This window comes from Sinocyclocheilus grahami, unplaced genomic scaffold (genome assembly GCF_001515645.1).
Source record: "Sinocyclocheilus grahami isolate Dianchi unplaced genomic scaffold, SAMN03320097.WGS_v1.1 scaffold270.1, whole genome shotgun sequence".
In the NCBI taxonomy this organism is placed as follows: Eukaryota; Metazoa; Chordata; class Actinopteri; order Cypriniformes; family Cyprinidae; genus Sinocyclocheilus; species Sinocyclocheilus grahami.
The window spans coordinates 240,064-260,235 of record NW_015505449.1 but is presented as its reverse complement, the minus strand read 5'-3'; the positions used below and the strand labels follow the sequence as shown (position 1 = coordinate 260,235).

At 37.2% G+C, this 20,172-nt stretch overlaps 1 protein-coding gene across 2 annotated transcripts; it reads left to right on the top strand.

Annotated features, from left to right (window-relative positions):
* Window positions 1-4,459: 4,459 nt before the first annotated feature.
* Window positions 4,460-19,270, top strand: LOC107599654 (coiled-coil domain-containing protein 129-like). 2 transcript variants are annotated; one of them, XM_016291303.1, is made up of 17 exons: window positions 4,460-4,547; window positions 5,803-5,990; window positions 6,312-6,360; window positions 6,544-6,581; window positions 7,156-7,212; window positions 10,615-10,663; window positions 11,466-11,540; window positions 11,642-11,844; window positions 13,389-13,867; window positions 13,951-14,011; window positions 14,476-14,600; window positions 15,292-16,185; window positions 17,857-17,984; window positions 18,082-18,193; window positions 18,419-18,679; window positions 18,779-18,827; window positions 19,192-19,270. In XM_016291303.1, exons 2-16 carry the CDS (start codon window positions 5,870-5,872, stop codon window positions 18,824-18,826), a joined length of 2,700 nt encoding a protein of 899 aa, XP_016146789.1. In that variant the 5' UTR covers window positions 4,460-4,547; window positions 5,803-5,869; the 3' UTR covers window position 18,827; window positions 19,192-19,270. The 2 variants fall into 2 exon arrangements, with proteins under 2 accessions (XP_016146789.1, XP_016146790.1); XM_016291304.1 differs by lacking the exon at window positions 4,460-4,547 and adding an exon at window positions 5,493-5,590.
* Window positions 19,271-20,172: the final 902 nt, after the last annotated feature.

Genomic DNA, 20,172 nt, shown 5'->3' with positions numbered 1-20,172 from the left:
ACACACACACACACACACACACACACACACACACACACACACACACACACACACACACACACACACAGACACACACACACAAGTATTAAGATTAGTAGCTCTGCTAAAGAAACTAAAGATGGTCTTTTTAGAGTTCAAGACGTCTGCTGATGATAGGCCTCGAAGCTAATCTCGTGTACATGGATTTGATGACAAGGAAAGGCAAAATATTACAATCAATAAAAATGATTTTCTAATAAAAAATATGCCCTCTTTGTTATTGTTTTTTCTTCTTCTTGCATTTAAAAAAAGTAAATATGATATATTTTAAATATAATCAAACAGGGTTGACACAAAGATACCTGTGTGTACGACAGCCACAGTCTTAATGGTCTGACAGTATGGCATATGCATAATTCATAATTCAGTTTTTAAAAATGAATAACATCAGTTTCTCAGAGGAGAAGGATGTTCATGCAGAAGGAACTGTTGCTTAAAATGGCACCTTTTTGTGAATAATACATACATATTTCTATATAGAATAATTTGTATACATGTTATAAAAAATAGTTATTGCAGCTGTGTACTTCTTTAAGAAAGAAAATAATATTTTATAAACATATTTACAAACTATAATACATACATTTACGTATGTTTTATTATGTAATTGTTAATGTGTTTATATGTAATTATTTTTATTTATTTAATCCTAATATGTAAATGCTTATTAATGAATAATAATAATTAATAATTCATTACATTTATATAGCGCTTTTCTAGGCACTCAAAGCGCTTTACATTGTCAGGGGGTATCTCCTCGTCCACCACCAGTATGCAGCATCCACCTGGATGATACTTTTAAAAAAAGTAATCAAGCAGTTACTTTGTTTTCCCAATTTATTGATTGACAAGTCTCCTGTCCCCATATCGGGAGTAATCGGGAGTACAGAGGAATTGTGTGCGCTAAATATGATGTTACTGTAGTTCTAGACTAAATGTGAATGTGCATTAATTCATCCCACTCTTACGATCGTCTTTACGATCTGCTTAGGCTTACGAAGCTATTGGGAAACGCACCCCTGGTCAGCGAGTACAGAAAAGAAGTCCAGGCGACTCTAGTACTGTTAGGTGGGAGAAAATCCATCTTTTCCAGGCGAGACGTAGAAAACGCTCTTTAGCTCTAAGATCAATCGTTATCGAAAAACGCAGCCCAGAGCACTCGTAGATCTGCGATGATTTTCAAGTGCTACTTAAGTTACGATGCTTTTGGGAAAAATACCGTTATACTGAGATCAGTCGTACGATCGTCTTTACGATCTGCTTAGGCTTACGAAGCTATTGGGAAACGCACCCCTGGTCAGCGAGTACAGAAAAGAAGTCCAGGCGACTCTAGTACTGTTAGGTGGGAGAAAATCCATCTTTTCCAGGCGAGATCACCTGTAACCATGGATACACGCCTCAAACCATCAGATTCATCCGCGCAGGACAGCGAAGCCTAAGCACAACTCACGTAATTCTCAAAACAATATTCTTCCGTAAGTAACTTAAAGTTTCATGATTCAACCTCTAAAGGGGCCAATAGTTGCAGAGGTTTAATTGTTTTAATATAACAATTAAATGTAATTAAACAGTTGTAATATAATATAATATAATATAATATTGTTAATATATATATATATATAAATAAATTTCTATCACAGAAGAACTTCATCATACTGGTGCATCAGTAGTTCTAAAGTTCTCATTTCCCTTTTCTCATTATAATTACTGTTACATGCAACTGCATACAAGCCAAAACAAAATATGCCTTTGATGTAAAATATGAACTGTTGCCATGCTTGAAAACAGAGCCTTGATTTCCCCCTGTGATTTGCATGAAGAAATGATCTGCTCAGGGCCGCTGATCCACAATGTTAAGTGATTTTAATTTCACTCTTGTACCTAGCCAATGCTATAGTCCAGGGACTAGTGGGAGCGAATGGGGGAAGTGTGTTTGTGTGTGTGTCTGTGAGGATGCATCGTGCCAGAAATGTTGATTTGACTGTGATTTATGTCGAAGTCGTGCCAAGTATGTCCATCAGGGTGAACCTTCTCCGAGCAACCTCACTCTGTGTGTGTCTGTGACTCCGTCGCAACGCGATTGCACAAATCTGATCTGGTTGGAAGGTGGATGTGGTATAAAGTGATCTGGCACGGGTGAAATCTTTGGCATGGGTTAAATGGGTCGTACCCTCTCTTTTGGCCCTGTGGAGGCACACATTGGACCGGTGCTGTCCTTTACAGTCTCCTGCAGTCTCTTGCGTTTGTTGCCCAGTCCAGATTAGGTTCTTCTGGCACAACTCATGCTGGGCTTCTTCCTAAACCGTCTGGCATCTGCTGGCGAAGCAACCCTGAATGTGGCGATGTTAAGGCCATATTTGGCTCCTCATGAGACCAGAATGTGTTTTTGTCTACATTTAAATTAAATAAAAGAACAATTTTTTTAATCCATTTGATGTTTTGAATAAAAATAGCATCTGAAAAGAGTAAATGTATTTATAAATGTACATTTTCCCTGATAAATAAGCATTAGTTGTTAAAAATTAGCTTGAAGTGTCTTCATATAAAAATGCTGGGCACAGCATTGATGTTTACTGGACTATCTGCCCTCTACTAGTTGTTGGAATGTTATGGAAATGTTATGCTTTAGCGTGGCCCCAGCTGCTTTTTTGCATGTCATTTCATCATTTGCCATCAGCAGCTTCTCCAGGCTTGTCTGATCATCTGCCCTGATGCAATGAGAGGTACAACAAATATTGTTTTGGAAATCGGCCTGTTTTGTCTTTTATTGTGGCTTATCCTTCACTTCTACCCAGAGAAAAAGCATCTCAGACGTTAACATTCATTTTCTACTTCCTGAATGCATACATGCTCTCATGTACATTATTTTTTGAGTCTTTAGCAGCTAATAAGAGTCTAACAGTGTATTAGAGATGTTAATGATCCATGGCAGTAAGAGATGTCAGAAACGACTAAAACGACTTTTTTTTAGAAAAGAGATTTGAAATGCTATTCTTCTTTTACTCCACAAATCAGAAACAGACTGCATGCACATTAAAACATGCATGGGTATCTGAGAAGGCTTACAAACACTTAGAAGTGTGATTCCACGCAAGCACGCACAATTTTATACAGATTTGTTCAATTAAGCGCAACTTGTATATTGTTCCTCTAGTGCCAAAACTCATCTGGCTGTAGTCATTTTTATTTTGATATACCCAATTTAACCCCAGTAGCAGGGATCCTCATGCTGGAGCTGATTTGGACAGCCTGCTGGACGGTTCACCCTCAGGAACGGGCCTAAATGTCTTTGGTTTCAGCAGGCAGCTGTCCCCACTTAGGCCTTAATTTAATCTCCGACACTCTGAGGCTCCTGTGAGTGTTCTGGAAAACAGGATCTGGCAACACGGACGCTCACTCTCATCCAAACACACTCACGCTCTGAAGCGAGCCACCAGGGCTGATGTTTATGAGGAAGATTTCTGGTACGTTTGTTTGCGTACATTGATTACATTGTTATGATACGTTTATCTTCGGTTTGTAATATCTACATTTTCCATAAACGCTGATAAAATGACACTTGACCTAGATTATGTCGTTCTGCGTTTGTTATTTCCTCCTCTGAAATGTTGGCCTGCTCTTATTTTCAGGCAATCTGAAAGCCCCATCTGGTCAGCCTGGTGGGGTTTGGATTAGTCATGGTCTGGACCCTGTGACCAACCGACAGCCTCGCGAGGGTCTGTGCAAAACCACCCACAGACAGCCTGTAACAAGCTCCATCCAAAACGAGCACAAGCACACAAAGTCACAGTCAAAGGCACTATCGCCATTCTGCCAAGACTTAAACCCACACGAGATAGATGGAGTTCACACATATAAAATCTGTAAGTAACTGTTAATAATACGACATTTTCATCCAATAATATTCCAAATTCCCTCTTAAGATAAAAAAAGCATAGGTGTATTTCAGTGAAGTCAGAAGAATGATCTGTTCTGAGCATAGGCAGTGTACAAAGGTAGGTTTACATAACAGCTCATCTACTAAGATGCCTTCATCTATTTCGATTTTGAAGGCGGCATAGATGTGTCCTTTATAGATTATTAAAAACAACTGGCTAAAAAATGTATGAAGACAATTGATTATTCATTTCTTATTTTTATTGACTCCTTCAGACGCAATTTTATTACATTTTATTAATGCAATTAATATTACATTTATTTATTCATTCATAAAAACATTCTCATTTACAAATGAATTAAAAATAAATGTATTTTATTGAATAAAAATACTAATATTTAAATGTTATTTTAATATTAATTTATTTAATTAACATTACAATTATATTGATTCCTTCAGACACCATTTTATTACATTTATATTAAATTGGTCATTTATTTATGTTCACTTACAAATTAATTTAAATAAAATTTTTAGCTGGGGTAGATATAGCGATCCGACACTAAATGAAAGCAGAGGTGCTGTGGGCTGTGGCAGGTGTTCAGTGTGGATGTGCTCCGCTGCAGCGCAGGTGAGTGTTTGTGATGGCGGTCACACTGCGGTCCATCACGACTTTATGTTTTCCTAACTTGATTATAGCCTTGAATAGTCTTTTTTGATCATATGTTTATGATCATATTGTTTCAAATTGATATTAGGTTCATCATAGGCTTACTTGCACCGTTATTTTGTGGTTTATTTGTAATTGTGTTTATAGTTTATTCACGAAATTGTAATATTTTTTTATTTGTCTTACATTTTTGTTACAAGCAATATGGATTGTGGTGGTTTCGTTATAAGGGACATCAGATATAGAAGCTTTTTTTTATATATATAATAGCTAGGTATATAGTATTATGGTTGGTATTTTTGTTTATTTAGAATCTGCATTTATTCACTGACAAGTTTGCTTGTGGAATATTTTCTCTTAACTTATGATATTTGTGACTAAATAATCCTATTATTATCGGGATGCCCGATCCTGTTCCTCGCGATTACATTAGATATCGCGATCTACCTTCCAGCAAAGTTCAGTTTCAACTCTAATCTTAAACACACCTGAACCTGAGCTAAATAAGATCTTCAGGAACATTTTAGTTTCCAAAATATACCATTTCTAAACTACGTTTGGTTAAAACAAGTGTTTATTTATTTTATTTTATTTCTATTTTGTAGGCACAATCTAATAACTTTCACTTTTTGTAACCTTTTATCTAAATATTTAATATACTCCTATATTATTCAGGTTTTTTGTGTTTTTGTGCCTTTTTTGTGTGTACATATTGCAGTGTTAGTACAGACATACCAGCACATTTATGTCCAACAACCTGGGGGCTTTAAACTACAAATATCTTTTAACGTATTCAACAGATACTGAACATCTATTGATTTACTGACCTTGAACAAAACTGGTTATTACACAAGTGTTCTGTCTTAAAATATGTGGGGTTATTTCAGGCATTCTCATTTACCACATAAATCTGCAACATTTTTAGATCAAATTACATGAAATTTGATGTGCTGCCATTGTGCGTAATGGATTAGGAAAATGTTGCAGTACTCAGAGACAAAAAGGTATTTAGGAAAGTACTTTTGTATATTGTTTTAGTCATTAGCCCAGTTGTACCATAGATAAATAATGTAGCATGAATGAAAAAGCATATATATATATATATATATATATATATATATACACCATAAATATTACATTTTCATGTTCATTCTGCAAATCTTTGTGTTTTTCTAACTGTCAGCGTTTAGGAATTAAATACATTTGTATCTTTTAGTGATGGTCTAGAGAAGATGAGCTCAGATTGAAGTGTTTGCTCATAATTTTTGAATGGGGTGAATCTCATGACCACAACAATGTCCACCAGTAAATCTGCCGCCAGAAGAGCAATTCTACAGACCTCCAGGACTAGATGGAACAGGACGGATAACTTTGATATTGTTCCTGTTATCAATTCAGACACAAGTGAGTAACTGAGATGTTGTGCTGTTTCGTGGAAGTGCAGTGTGCTGCGATGTAGACTTTGATGTTCGAGATGTTCCAGGGACCTGGGAAATTTTATTATGATAATCGGTGTTAGTGTTGGTCAAATTGTAATTCCATGGATCATCCAGACCTCAGAAGTCCTGCTCACTTCACAGAATATGCAAAGCAGCACAGTGAACGCCCATGTATCCCTGGAGCTCTGTAAATCAATGGCTCATCCAGACCGCAGCAATAAATTTCAAACATTAAAGAAGCAGGGTGAATGTTGTAACGACTTGCTGTCCTTTGTATTTTAAACAGGCAAGTGTGATGGAGACAACGTAGAGCGCTGGCTTACGGCAATCTCCAAGTAAGCAGAATCTCACAAGTGTTCATGCCTCTTTCATTGTGGCTTTATTTAGGGGTAAACCTTTCTCAAAAGGTTTCAGCTGCTCCATTGTGCCATCTGTTATAACTTGCATTTCTTCCCAGATTAGATTCTTCAAAGCATTTCAGATCTGGTCACTAATATAATTTGACTTCCTTGTTTAAGGGATGATACAAAACCAGAGGTTGTCCTGGAGACGAAGGGTAAGTTTACCTGTCCCATTTGAAAAAAAAAAAACCCCACAAAAAAAAAAAAAACTATCTGCGCTTATGAGATTGGCATGGAATGTGTGTGTATATATATATATACATATATAAATGATGTTATTATATTTGTATTTATTATCATATATTTTCTATATTCTTAAAATGTATCATATATTTATTATCATCATATCACAATAAAGTGATTCAGAAGATAAAGGATAAAATGCAACATTGACGAGGATTTCAGTGTATATTTGTTGCTTTATAGTTGCTGTGTATTTCAATTCAGTTGACTGTATGATAAATGTGATCAGCTGAATGCATATGCAAAGAGATCTTGTGAATGCCCATTTAACCCCGGAGCTCTGTGTAAACTTTGTGTTGGATATGTAATTAACATGCTGATATGATTCATGACTCAGTTAGTAATTTCTCTGTGATGGCTGACATTGTGCTGGTTTATACCATTATAACAGAGTTAGCTGACCTACTGACCTGAGGGCATGACTTACTGCCTCTGAATTTTACACTTTTAAATACTGTATTGTAAAACATATTGCTTTGCTTTCAGTGAAGCCCATAAGAAGAAATGAGAGCGGAGAAGATGATCTGGCACTGGGAGTGGAAGGTAAACATTCACAGTTTTGTATTGCTCGGTTCAGTTTAACCAAATACCCATCTGAAACAAGACATGTGAGCGATATGAATGAGTGACGTTGGTTGGCATCAAGATTTTTGTTGACGTATTGAGCATACATTGAGCATGAAGATTGACGTATTGAGCATACAGTGGCATATGGAGTCTGTGTTTTAGAATACATTGGTGTTCAGAAGGCCTGTGCTAAACCTGGATTTTAAACATAGCAAACCTCTCCATACCTTCTATCACAAACACTGGTAGAAAGTGAGACAGTCCAGTCCCTGCTGTTTGAGATGCGTCACCGCATAGACTTGAATGGAATGAGATGGAAAAGATAAGGAGTAGATAAAGCAGGAGTAGATAAAGCAGAAAAAAGTCGTGCGCCTAAACTTAACATGATTTACCCAAGTATTACATGTTCATTATGTCATACTAGATCAACATCCATGTAGGTCCCGGAAGAAAACCAACCAACCAGATCAACTAATACAATCAGATTTTAGAGCATTTATGGGCTTCAATAGTATTCTTATCAACCCATAATTTCCCTTTCAAAGTTGGTTATAGTTAAGGATACTCTTCAAACAAGATTCTACTGTAATTAATGCAGAAAAGGTAACCTAAGATTTACTTGATTATTGTAGTGTTTTTGTTTACTTGCCACTCTGAAGTTTTCAAGTAATTCATCTCAATAGTTTTCCTGTACTTTGATTTTTAAAAGACCACAAATAAGCACAATAGATGAGTTAGATTTATGCTTTATAGTTCAAATATGCCTACATTGAAAATTTGATCTTGTAATTCAGTCTTAGTCACTCTTTTCCCAGTATGCACTGGGGCATGACTAGTCATGGTTGCATTGTCTGACTGTTCATTTACACAGTTCACATTTTAGTTATTGTTTTTTTCTAATGAATTCATGTGATGGATGTTCACGTTTTAAAGGGGTCATATGATGCGATTTCAAGTTTTCCTTTCTCTTTGAAGTGTTACAAGCTCTTGGTGCATAAAGAAGATCTGTAAAATTGCAAAGACTAAAGTCTCAAATCCAAAGAGATATTCTTTATAAAAGTTAAGAGTCAGCCACACCTACCTAAAATGGCTCGTTCTAATACGCCCCCACATATCTACCTCACTATGTGGGAAGATTTGCATAACGCCACCCAAATGTTCACGCAAAGAAAGAAGGTGTAACTTTTATTCTCACTGTAGTATTGTTGCCGCTTTCCGCCATGTCCTGAAGACGCTGTGTGCTTCGTTGTGCTTTCACCATGGACGAAGTCCGGGGTAGTCACATGTGCTTGCCGCTCCTTCGTCGGATCCGCCGGCTGCGCCGTTCTCAACCCCGCCGCTTCAGCTCACTCTAGCCCGGCCTCAGCTAATGCTAAGCCGGGTCTTCCACTAGGCCGCTGTGTTTTTCGTTGTGAAAGCAAAACTACTTTGTTTGGTCTTCCAAAAGAGGACATGACTACAAATCAGTGGTTAAGTTGTATTTACAACACTGTTCCAGAACAGTTTAACCCAAATATCCAGATGTGTGCAGCACATTTTATGGAGGACTGTTTACTGATCCTGGGAGAGTAACGTTAGACTAAAATGCCGGCAGTTCTGACTCACGTAAGTATGTTTTCATTTAAAGGATGAGTTTTGGGCAGTATAGATTAGCACTTGTTGTTTGTCATTTCTCTGATCACAAATGCAGACAGGGTTTTATGTAAAAGACAGTATAAGTCATTAGAACCAGTAATTATGTCCCCACTGGATGCAACAAATGCCTCGTTTGTAATGGGTTTTAATGTTTTTGTCTCATCGCTCCGGCCGGACACGGCATCAACAGTATGGTAGGGGCGTAACATTTCCGTCTCACGCTTGAGGTATCCGGCCAATCACAACGCACTGGATAGCTGGCCAATCACAGCACACCTCGCTTTTTCAGAACGATGAACTTTGTAAAAATCGACGCGTTTCAAAAAGGCGGGGCATAGAGGAGAAACAATAATGTTAAGTATGTGGAAAATAATGTGTTTTTTAAACTTTAAACCGCATAAACACATTTCATTACACCAAATACACAAAATAATGTTCTTTTTAGCAGCATCATATGACCCCTTTAATAGTTTAAGACAAAAAGCACATTTCTCCTAATGACATGTCTAGGGAGAATAAGTTGGTATGTAATATTGAACAATTTAAAATCACAAATAACGTTTTACATTGATATAACTGAACTATTACTTAATCTGAATAATATTTGTTACAATAATTGTTAAATTTTACATCAACTTTTAAGTTCAGTGAAGGCATTTACTTAGATTACATTAATTCAACTAAAAAAAGGCCATGCAAATTGTTGCCTTCATTTATTTCACTTTGATATACATGGAAGTATGTGTCTTACTAGGCTAAAATTATCCTGTGCATAATCCTTGTGACTACTGAGGTTTACCTTGAGCTGACCTTTCACTTCAGGCACCAGGGGCTGTGTTACAGAAACTTCCTTTATGAAATCTCAAGTTAAGCTCTGACATGTTCTAACATTGTCCTGTTTTTGCCCCTATTGAGAAAATATTTTTCCAAACAGAAGTTTAGAATCTTTATTGTCTACTCACTTGGAAATGTATCTTTAGCCCAACAAAAACAGGACAAAACTATTCAGTAGTGTAGCTTCCTCATAAACCAATTTAAGAATAAATGCAGAATGATACTATAAATAGTCAGATAGAGTGACATAATATGATACAATAGAACAGACATTCTGCCAGAATTTCCTGCCAGACATTCTTCATATGTTAACATTTCTGAATGATCATATTCACGTCGACCACCTATTAATGTTTTCTTTCTGCTCAGTGTGCTGTTTTTCTTCAGGGTTCTGTCTGTCTTCTTAGCATGCTGTCTTCTGTCCTGGGTTCTTCCTTTTCAGAGTCACTTTGTAGTAATTGTCTTGACTCTCATCTGTTTGTCTCTTCTTAGGAAAAGTTGCTTTTCCTAAGTAACCTCCTCTGAATCTCTCATTCATGTCAGTTGCGCTGCCAGACACTCCCCTTCTAGTGAATGAGGTGCTTTGGTTTTGTAACACAGCAGCAATGGAAGGTACAGGACTAAATGGATTGGTGCTCTTCGGAATCCGCAGAGATTAAACAAAGGCGCTGGTTTAGGAAAATATGCTGGGCACTTTGGAACAGGGTCCACTTTTAAGAAGACATCAGCACGTCCCTGTCAACATGCCAAAGTCTTCTGTTCAGTTGTTTATGAGAAGACATCAGAACATCAAAACAACAATGAAGAATATTGACCTAATATAGCTACTGTAACGCTGTCTGGAGGTGTTTAATTGAAAACGCAGATGTTTATAAGAACTCCTCTGTGTTTCTTTTGTGTCTGATACAGCATCTTTATATGGCAGACGCTCTCTCAAGTCTGTACGAGACCTTCTGAGGTAAGAACATACTTAGTATTCATTGTCTTTTGTGCAGCACTTTCATTTATAACTTGATTAACTTTGAATTTTACCTGGATGTAGCCGATATGATAAGCTGATAATTATTTACATGTTATGGCCGATATTAAAATGTTATACTATTTTTGTCTAACAATAACTGCCACAAAATTGTATAATATGAAAAATGGATATTCATTTTTATATTTGCTAAACATTACTTTTAACAGTGTTATTAATTAAATTATTAGTGTTTTAAATATTAACCTGAAGTGAGTTATAGATGACAGCAAAGATAATCTAAATGTAAAAACAGAAGGAATGAGCATGTGCAATTAAATATCCAAAATAACCAATATGGTATCAATATATATAAGGCCATGTAAAAGGTCCTCTATACACTGTTCATTTGCTGTATATAGGAATACGCACTGCATATCTGTGTCACATCAAAGTGTTTGAAATGACTTGAAGTTGTACATTTGTTATATGAATATGTACTATGAACGTGTGTGTATATACTATATATCAGACAGAGTGCTGTGTAAGTGCGTGATGTAGGCTTGTTCAGGCACCTGCCAGAAACCTTGCATATTTCCCATGCAAATGCTGATTTGTTGACATGCCACCGCATGGGCTGCTGGGCTGGTTTGCATGAGGTGGAATGTCACTGATGGGGCAATGAGGTAGGAGAAGAGCGATTCTGACCGGAAGTGAGTGACTGGCTTTGGTGTTTAGGAAAGGAAGGTCAGCGGTGTTTGTCTTCTATTCACTGATGTTTGCTGGTGTCATCCACGCACAGGTCATCTCAAGATCCTCCTGCTCTGTCCAGGTGGAACAGCTTTGCGTCAAATGTCTCAATACCATCTGATGTCAGGTCTGGTTCTCCTGAACAACCTTCCCCACCTGTCGATCATTTACTTTAAGACTTTAATTTGTTGGTATTCCTGTTAATGTTGTTTTTGTTTTGTTTTGCAGTGTAATGGACGTGTTGAACATATTGCAGGATGACCCTGAAGAACTGTTGCTGGATTTGGGTTTTGGCACTGAAGAGCCTGACATTACAGGGAGAATCCCAGCCCGATTCCTCAATTACCAGTCCTGCGCTCGTGGCATCAGCTTTCAGCTCTTTCTGGAAGCTCAGCAGAACCGAATGGACGTTGAAAACGAGGATGTCAGAAGTGAGCAAGTTTCGTCAAATTCACACAAAAATGTGTCATTTTTTTACTCAACCTCACATTGTTTTAAACTTATATGACTTTCTTTCTTCCATGGAACTCAAACAGTGAATTTCTTTAGAACATTCTTGGCACTGATTCAGTATAATGAATGTGAAAGAGGACTGGGGATGTCAAACTCCAAAACCCCCCCCCAAAAAACATATATTAGTTTAGGTCTAAGAAGAACTGAAATATAGTGCATAATACATATGGACCACATTTTTTAAAATGATGATTTTATGGTACTTTTTAATCCTTTTTGAAGCTTGAAATCTCTTTTATTAATATTAATATTAAATATGTTTCCTTTCCATGGAAGAAATAAGGCATTCATAATTTTTGAGGAGTGAATTGCCCTTTTAAATATCTTTTCTTTATTGCCACACTTTTGGCATTGGAATCTGTTCTCGCTGCTTAACTATTCCATTCCATGCCGATCCGGACCAGCTGGTATGGATATATATACAGATATATATATATCGTTTTAATCATGCCATGCCATACCAAGCTCAAGTGGAAATATAACTGGAAAATTACCATTCTTAAAAACATTCAGCCTGATGCAGCTTATCGTTCCATAGAAGTTAAAGGTGCAGTATGTAATATTGACAGCTAGCGGTTGAAATGTGTACTGCAGTTCAAAATCAAAATATTGGAGAAAGTCGTTTCTCCTGCCCCCTCTTCCACAGACGCAACGATCACGCGGGTTGCCAGATTAGCACACACAAGAAGAAAGAGTGCAAGTAACTCACAATGGAAGACGATGAGCCTTACACTGCAAGTTGATGAGTTGATTTATCCAAGTTTTCATATGCCTCTGGTCAAAGAGCTTTTTGGATAGATGCAGAGGCTTTTTAGGTTGGGTAGAATCTGCGATCTCTGACCCAATTTGTTTGCTGGCTTCCATGGCTGCAGTCTGCCAATTGCCAACCCGGAGTGTTGAAAGACTATTGGGGAAATTGGCAGTGGGCGGAATCATAAAGACCAAAAACAAAAACAGACATTCTGAACACACATTTCAAAAATAGAATACCTGGCTGTAGCATTGATTTTCAGAGAAATAAGTATGTGAACAAACATGTGTCCTCAATTTCGGCAAACATATTATGGTATTTTATGCTTTAGTACAGTCAAAAATTTTCATAAAGCACCTTTAAAGGTTCTACATGGAACCATAGATTCCAATAAATAAGTTTATTTTTAAGAGTGTTGATTTCTCATTGCACAAATGGTTCTTTATACTGGTTATCTTTTATTTACATTAAGAAATAAACTCTTCACTAAAGCTATTTTGGGGAACCAAAAATGGTTCTTCTATGGCATCACTGAAAAATCCCCAATTTTTATTTTTTTAAACAGTACATAGGTGTTTTCAGAGGTTGAATGTGGTTTAAATATTGTGGGAAACAGCAAAAACAGAAGTTGACAATCATTTCCTGTACAGCTGTTGTGTGTTGAAAGATAAGCAGAGTTTTATGCAAATCTCTTTTTCTCCCGGCGTTCAGATCGGTTTAGACAACTCGAGGTTCTTCAGCAGGTCACCACGACGTTCTCCTCTCTGGTCGGTGCAAATACTCAGGATGTGGACACATCTACAGCCTCCCGGATGTCCGCAGAAGCACGAGAGAGGAGAAAACGCATGGTCATGATTCTGCGTAGAGCCTCCAAGAAGAGCCTCAGCCAAGCCAAAACGTTACAGAATCAGCACATGCCCCCTCCTTTGACCTCCTCAGCTCTATCCGGCCCAGAATCATCTGAGATGCCAATGGTAGATAAAAGGATCCCTTCCAAACGCACAAGGGTGTCGGACAACAGCTGTCTCTCCCCACTAGAAGAGGAGCAGAGCATTAATTCAGACTCAGCTGAGCCGGTTCTAAACAGCCTGACGGCAAGAGGAACATCAGACCTTCTGAAGCTTGACTCGTTCCCGTCTTCAGCCAAAGAGAGTCTGCAACGGCCTGCTGAATCTTTCGAGCTGGAAGAGGTGAAGTATTATTGATCTGCAATGAGGTCCTCTGTATTTACTTCCACATTGTTCCCTTTCTAATGTTGTTGACTGTTTCTCAGATCCAGAGTTTTGACGAAGGAAGTATTCCTGGGAGCTGCAATGATCCAGTGGATCCTGGAGGTGCATGTCGTTTTTAAAACACCCAAGCAACTGGATAGCAATGTGCTAACAACCACTTAGGACACTATAGCGACCGCACAGCAATGCCCTGCTAACTACCCCTAGCATTGTAGTGGCAAGTTTTGTACAGGCTAACACCTGTACTTCAGAAAAAGATAAAGTTTAAAATGCAATATTGTTCCTTTTGCTTCATGAAAAACGTACATTTTTAAAAGCCACGGTGTGGATTCAAATAATTTACTTAGATCAATTTCCATCTCTGATATTATGCAAATGACTCATGCGATTGTTCGGTCATTTTCATATGTGCAGCAGGCTGCATGCTGTATAGTTGAGGTAATATCCACCTAACCACAGTACTGTGGAAAATTGACTTGTTTGTTTAGTCTGATCAAGAGGCTTTAGTGTTCCTCTGAACGCTTGTGATATGTGGCCGCATGATAATAGCTCTTGTTTCCGTGTAGGTGAACGAATCGGATCTTATGTGATGAGAACGAACAGTTGTCAATCAGACAGCAGCGGCTTCCTAGAGGATCCCTTCATACCTGCGCTGTCCCAGCAAAACAACCCTGGACCCGAGCTCATGAAGGTAAGACGTGCTTCAGTTCTTTCTTTATTTACATACTGCAGAAGGTCTGAGTACCTATATTAATGGTGTTAGTAGTTTGTATCTGCTATTGTGTTAAATCTTGTGTTTTTTTCTGTGATAGAGAAATAAAAAAATACATTTTTTCTAAAACAATTTTCTATATATTTTCTTATTATTTATATATTACAATTTTTCTAAAATATCTTCATATATTTTCTTAAAATGTATTACACCACCACACAACTGTTTCAACATTGAGCAGCCAATCAGCATATAAGAATAATTTCTGAAAGATCATGTGACACTGAAGACTGGGGTAATGGCTGCTGAAAACTCAGCTTTGCATCACAGGAATAAATTACATTTTACAATATATTAAAATAGAAAGCAGTTATTTTAAATTGTAATAATATTTCCTAATAATATTTTACTGTATTTTTGGACAAGTAAATGCAGCTTTGACATGAGCGGCCAATCTCAACTAGTGTTGAGTTTGAGACGGGATCTGTTTGTTCAAACAAAACAGACAGCGAAGTGTTGGGGAAACCTGTTTGGATACAATATCTGTAGCCATTATTTTTACAGTTAGATTTGGTGCTTAGTGGAGCAGGCATTAAGCAATGTGGATATTTAGCACTTGCTTGGGTGTGTTTATTTGTCTGATTTCCCATGCTGCTTCTGCATTTTGCAGATGCTGAATGCAATATCACAAAATAGCACAGAGGATCAACAGATGAGATCAGAAGCTATAGATGAACAGAACTGTGAAACGGAGTCAAACCAAAAACACTCGCTTACGGCACACTCTGGCAAAACTGTTCTGGGAACAGCAGACTCTATGTTTGACTCAGGAGAGTTGAGGAAAATAATAAGTGAAAAAGAAAACTCTTTATCATCAGATATTAGTAAAGTTAGCAGTAATGGTGTTTACACTCTAGCATACTTTGTTCAAATGGATCCCGTTGGTTATCAGACTGAAATTTGTGACCGACTGCAAGGATCAGGAAGTCCAGACCAACGTGTTTATAGGGAAGGCATGTCCCTGTTTGAGGAATTGAAATCTGCCGAGAAAAACTTGCACTTGAGTCCTACTAATCTGAGGACAGATGTTGTGGATACCTTTACAAATAATCTTGAGCTGGGCAAAAAAGATCCAGCTTTGGATCTGATGCAGGAATCTCCAGCTTCTACCCAGGGCAAAACCGTGTCCTCTGATGCACCCTTTGGACACAATTCCCCCACAGCGCTCAAACTCAGGAGAGAGTCTTTCTCCAGGAAGTCCTGGTCTGATGTGATCACGGATAATGACTCGGGAACAGCACAAACACCCACCACACAGACACCGTTCACATCTGTGGACACATCTCCACCTCACTTATGGAACAGTGAGGAATGTTCTGGAGATCTTGGACGTTTGCGCACGCGGTCAATATCTTTGGACACGGGACTGTCGTATGAGGAGGAGGATCACAGACTGCAGGGCGCATTGTGGGCAGGGGCGCAGCGATGCTTCTACTGCGGGTCGCAAATTGGCTACGACAGTGGCTGGGCAAAACCTCACCCTGAGCTGTCCCCCAGTCTGCCTGTAAGTAGAAGTTACTCTTCAAATTATCATTATCTATGACGGTCTGAGGTGTAAAATTCCAATAATGCTCTTTTTTGTACATCCTAAATTATTAGGGATGCATGATATAGATAGCATATTGATTATTGGTTGATATAATATATATATATATATATATATATATATATATATATATATATATATATATATATATATATATATATTTTAAATTTAGATTGCCATCATTAAACACTCCCTTAAATTAATATTTTAAAACAATATTTTAATAACACTATTAAATATAATCTGTAGCAAATCTTAAAATGTTTTTCATACATACATTTCATACTGTACACTACATTGTACCATTGGTGAACTAAATTCACAATTTTATGTTTAATTAAGCAAAATGTTATAAATAGTATACATTTTTAATATTGGTCATATTTTATTGGTGCTTAATAAATAGATGAATTAATATATTGGTTATCGGCCATAACATTTACTGTAAGTAATGATTGTCTTTTCGCTATTTTACCAGAATTTTGTTGTTAGTGTATCCTTATAAATCATCCATCAGTGGGTTTCATTTATGAAAATTATTCTTTGTAAATAATTAAAAAAATTTTTACACAAAATGTTGCATTCAGCTCAATGCATAGACAGTTTACTTAAGAATTTCTGTGTAAAAAATTTTATGTAATGATGAAATTTCACCTTTCAGAGAAATGTGTTCTGCTGTTGCCTTTGAGGCCCATTGTTTTTATATTTGGTGTGATGGAAAAAACAACGACAACAAAAAACACTGGTTCCATCATATGTGGGAGGAGCTCCACATTTGAAGTATGGACTTCAGTGGGTTCTTTACCACTAGTAGATCTTTCCTCTGATTATAAAAACAAACTAAGATTAAACATTTCTATTCTGGGAAAAACTCTTCTGCCTCTTAAACAGGCAGAAGAGATTAAAAGCTGTACACTGCTTATGTTTAATAAGGCTCATTTGAATTTGTATGGTTCATTTGCATGTGTAACGGAAAACAGTGAACACTGACCACTTCAGAATCTTCACAGCCTTCAAGCACACACGCACCAGAATCCCCTTTAACTCACATCCTCGCTTACAAACACTCAACTGAAGCTACCTGCATTTGGAGGTCAGAGGTCACGAACAGCAAAATATTCCTTGCTACTGGAAAATCTAGCTAAAACCCCCTGGTTCAAGCCAGTTTTGTTTTAGTATCAGAGATATATTAATATTTTGAAATGAAATGAAATTCTGTTTTCACTCTCATTTTAGTTAATTTTGCTCTGCGTTTTTATTTCAATTTGAGTTATTTTAGTGCATCAAGTTAAACTAAATGAAAATGAGAAAAGTGGTCTTGGCAACTAGCTGAAATAAAATAGGATTAAGGTTTTTGAAAAAAATGTATTTCAGTTAATGTTTATTTTATTTCAAGTAACGCACATGATTTTTGTTGGTTTGGATTTTGTTAACTATAATAACCCTGGTTTGAGCTGGTTAATCAGTTGGACCTACCAGCTGGTGTGACTGACGTCATGTTTTAACCAGCCTCTAGCAATAAACCAGCTGTTACACACCAAAAACCAGCTTAGCTACTTTTAAAGACCTTGTTTTCCCAGAAGGGATCACACAGGAGCAGACAGATATCCTTTCTCTTTCTCTTTCCAGTACTCTCTGGATGAGCTTGAAGACATGGTGAAATGTTTGAGGAAGTTCCAGGCTGTTCTGACAGAAATTGAAGTGAGACTAGAAGAAGAACAAGCATCTGTGATCGGATCTCTGTCAGATTCCCACAGGTGATAACGAATACCGTTATAACGGATATCTCGCTGATTAATAGTGCTCCTCAATAGCATGCATTTTGCAGTGTGTAAAGTTGATTTTGTGTCTCAGGGAGGAAGTGGAAGATGTTCTGAGGCTACGAGCAGCTGTCAAACATGAAGCTGGGACACTTGAACAGCAGCTGTCTGATCTGGTACATCACTATGATGACAGCATTAAAATGGTATTCAATCTACTCATAAACTAAACATTAAATATGACTTATGGATCAGAAATTAGGGCTTGGGGCAAAATGCCACATTTTGACATAAAATGTTCCAAATATTTTAATATGGGGCAAAACACTTTCAAACGTGAATTTGAACCCACCAACATCCTTCAGCAGTGCAATGTATTGAATATACAGCAGAACATCATTTCTTTTATCCCTGTACTGTTATGTTTACAGAAGCTGAATCGGCTCATGGATGAACAGTCTCAGCTGTGCACCCAACTGCGAATTAGACCCTCTAATACAGAACCCACCTCAACCAGGAGCGTGGCCATTCAGTGCTGCCTGCCGCCCATCACGTCCAATCCACAGCGGTGTGTCCATCATCACTGCACCTGTCATGGGGCATGTCAAGATCCACACCGGTTCCCCTGTCAAACCCAATGGGAAGCTAATTGCAAACCAGACAGGCTGGACTTTGTAGCTTTTATTAAAAGTGTAAGAAACATCTTACAGTGTACCCTCATCATCAGAACAATTGGATCTGATAATGATAATGTCCCAACATGTTGTTAACTATGCAATTTTATCTTTCAGTTGAAAAATTCATTACAGCATTCAATCAACAATAACTCATTAGAATAAGGTTTGTTTTCTTCTTCAGTCTGAAATCAATTTAATTAAACGTAATGACCCTAAAAAATAATTTGTTGATAATTTATATCTTGCAACTTTTTTTTCTCTCAGAATTCCGAGTTTGCATCTAACAATTGTTTTTCTTTCTGTTTCTGACACAATTTAAAAAGGTGATTGTGACTTTTTTTTTAATCGCAAAATTGCAAGAAAGACATAATTGTGAGATATAATTTTTACATATATAGCTTTCGTACATATATCTGATAAACATTTGGTAAAAGACAAACATTTTATCGGGTCTAAATGGAATTTAATTTTACTTGAATGCAAACAACATACAAAATTAATAATTTTCAGTCTTTCCTTTCTTGTAGTGATGCAGCCATGCAGTGATGAAGACCTGTCGTCTTGTTTTTTTGGAAGTCACTTATAACGTGAAGTGCTGACTCTTGAGCACAGAACTAATAAAGAATTATGTATATAAACCATTATCGTGTGTCTATTTGTGTTTTTATGTGTGCACACACGTCTCTTATAATGTAGAGTGAACCTCCTCCCAGTAGCCTCACACTCTCTCGTTCCATCTCCCTCTTTATCTCTGTAATGAAACACTTCATATGTGGTGTTGCACTGACCATATAAGGAAACTGCTGCTCTCCTGATGAACCAGTGGATGACATAGTGCTGGTCCCCCTGTCTGACTGGACAAAGATCTGATGGTTCCTCCAGTGTTCCTGAGATGCTCGCCAACAGTTATGGCCCAGCCTCAGGAAATGTCAACGATACCATTTTCTGCTGAAAATGTCAGTACTGATTTATTAATAACTTCATTTAAGTTCATTGCTGAACCTTCAAGAAATAAAGTTTCACAATTGGGACTGTGGTGGACCATATAAGAGTTAATATTTAGAATATAGGCTACAGTATGGCTTTCTCAGTAGCCAATTCACCTCTTGAATTATATAGTACACATAATTCATAATTAAGTAAATACTGTTAGTATATATTCAGGTTTGGCGTAATACAGGTGCATCTAAAAAAATTTGAATATCATGAAAAGTTAATTTTTTTGTGTAACATTTCAAAAAGTGAAACTTTCATATATTCTAGATTCATTACATGTAAAGTAAAACATTTCAAAAGTGTTTTTGTTTTAATTTTGATGATTAGAACTTACAGCTCATAAAAGTCAAAAATCCAGTATCTCAAATTATTAGAATATTTACATTTGAGTGTCATTAAATTACCATCCCTACAGTATAAATTCCGGGTATCTCTTGTTTTTTGAAACCACAATAATGGGGAAGACTGCTGACTTGGCAATGGTCCAGAAGACAATCACTGACACCCTCTAC

Excerpts from the sequence above, each read along its gene's own strand:
- LOC107599654 (XM_016291303.1), top strand. The coding sequence starts at position 5,870 with ATGACCACAACAATGTCCACCAGTAAATCTGCCGCCAGAAGAGCAATT. Across the intron at positions 7,213-10,614 it reads TCTGGCACTGGGAGTGGAAG|CATCTTTATATGGCAGACGC; the intron begins GTAAACATTCAC and ends TGTCTGATACAG. Across the intron at positions 11,541-11,641 it reads TCAATACCATCTGATGTCAG|TGTAATGGACGTGTTGAACA; the intron begins GTCTGGTTCTCC and ends TTTGTTTTGCAG.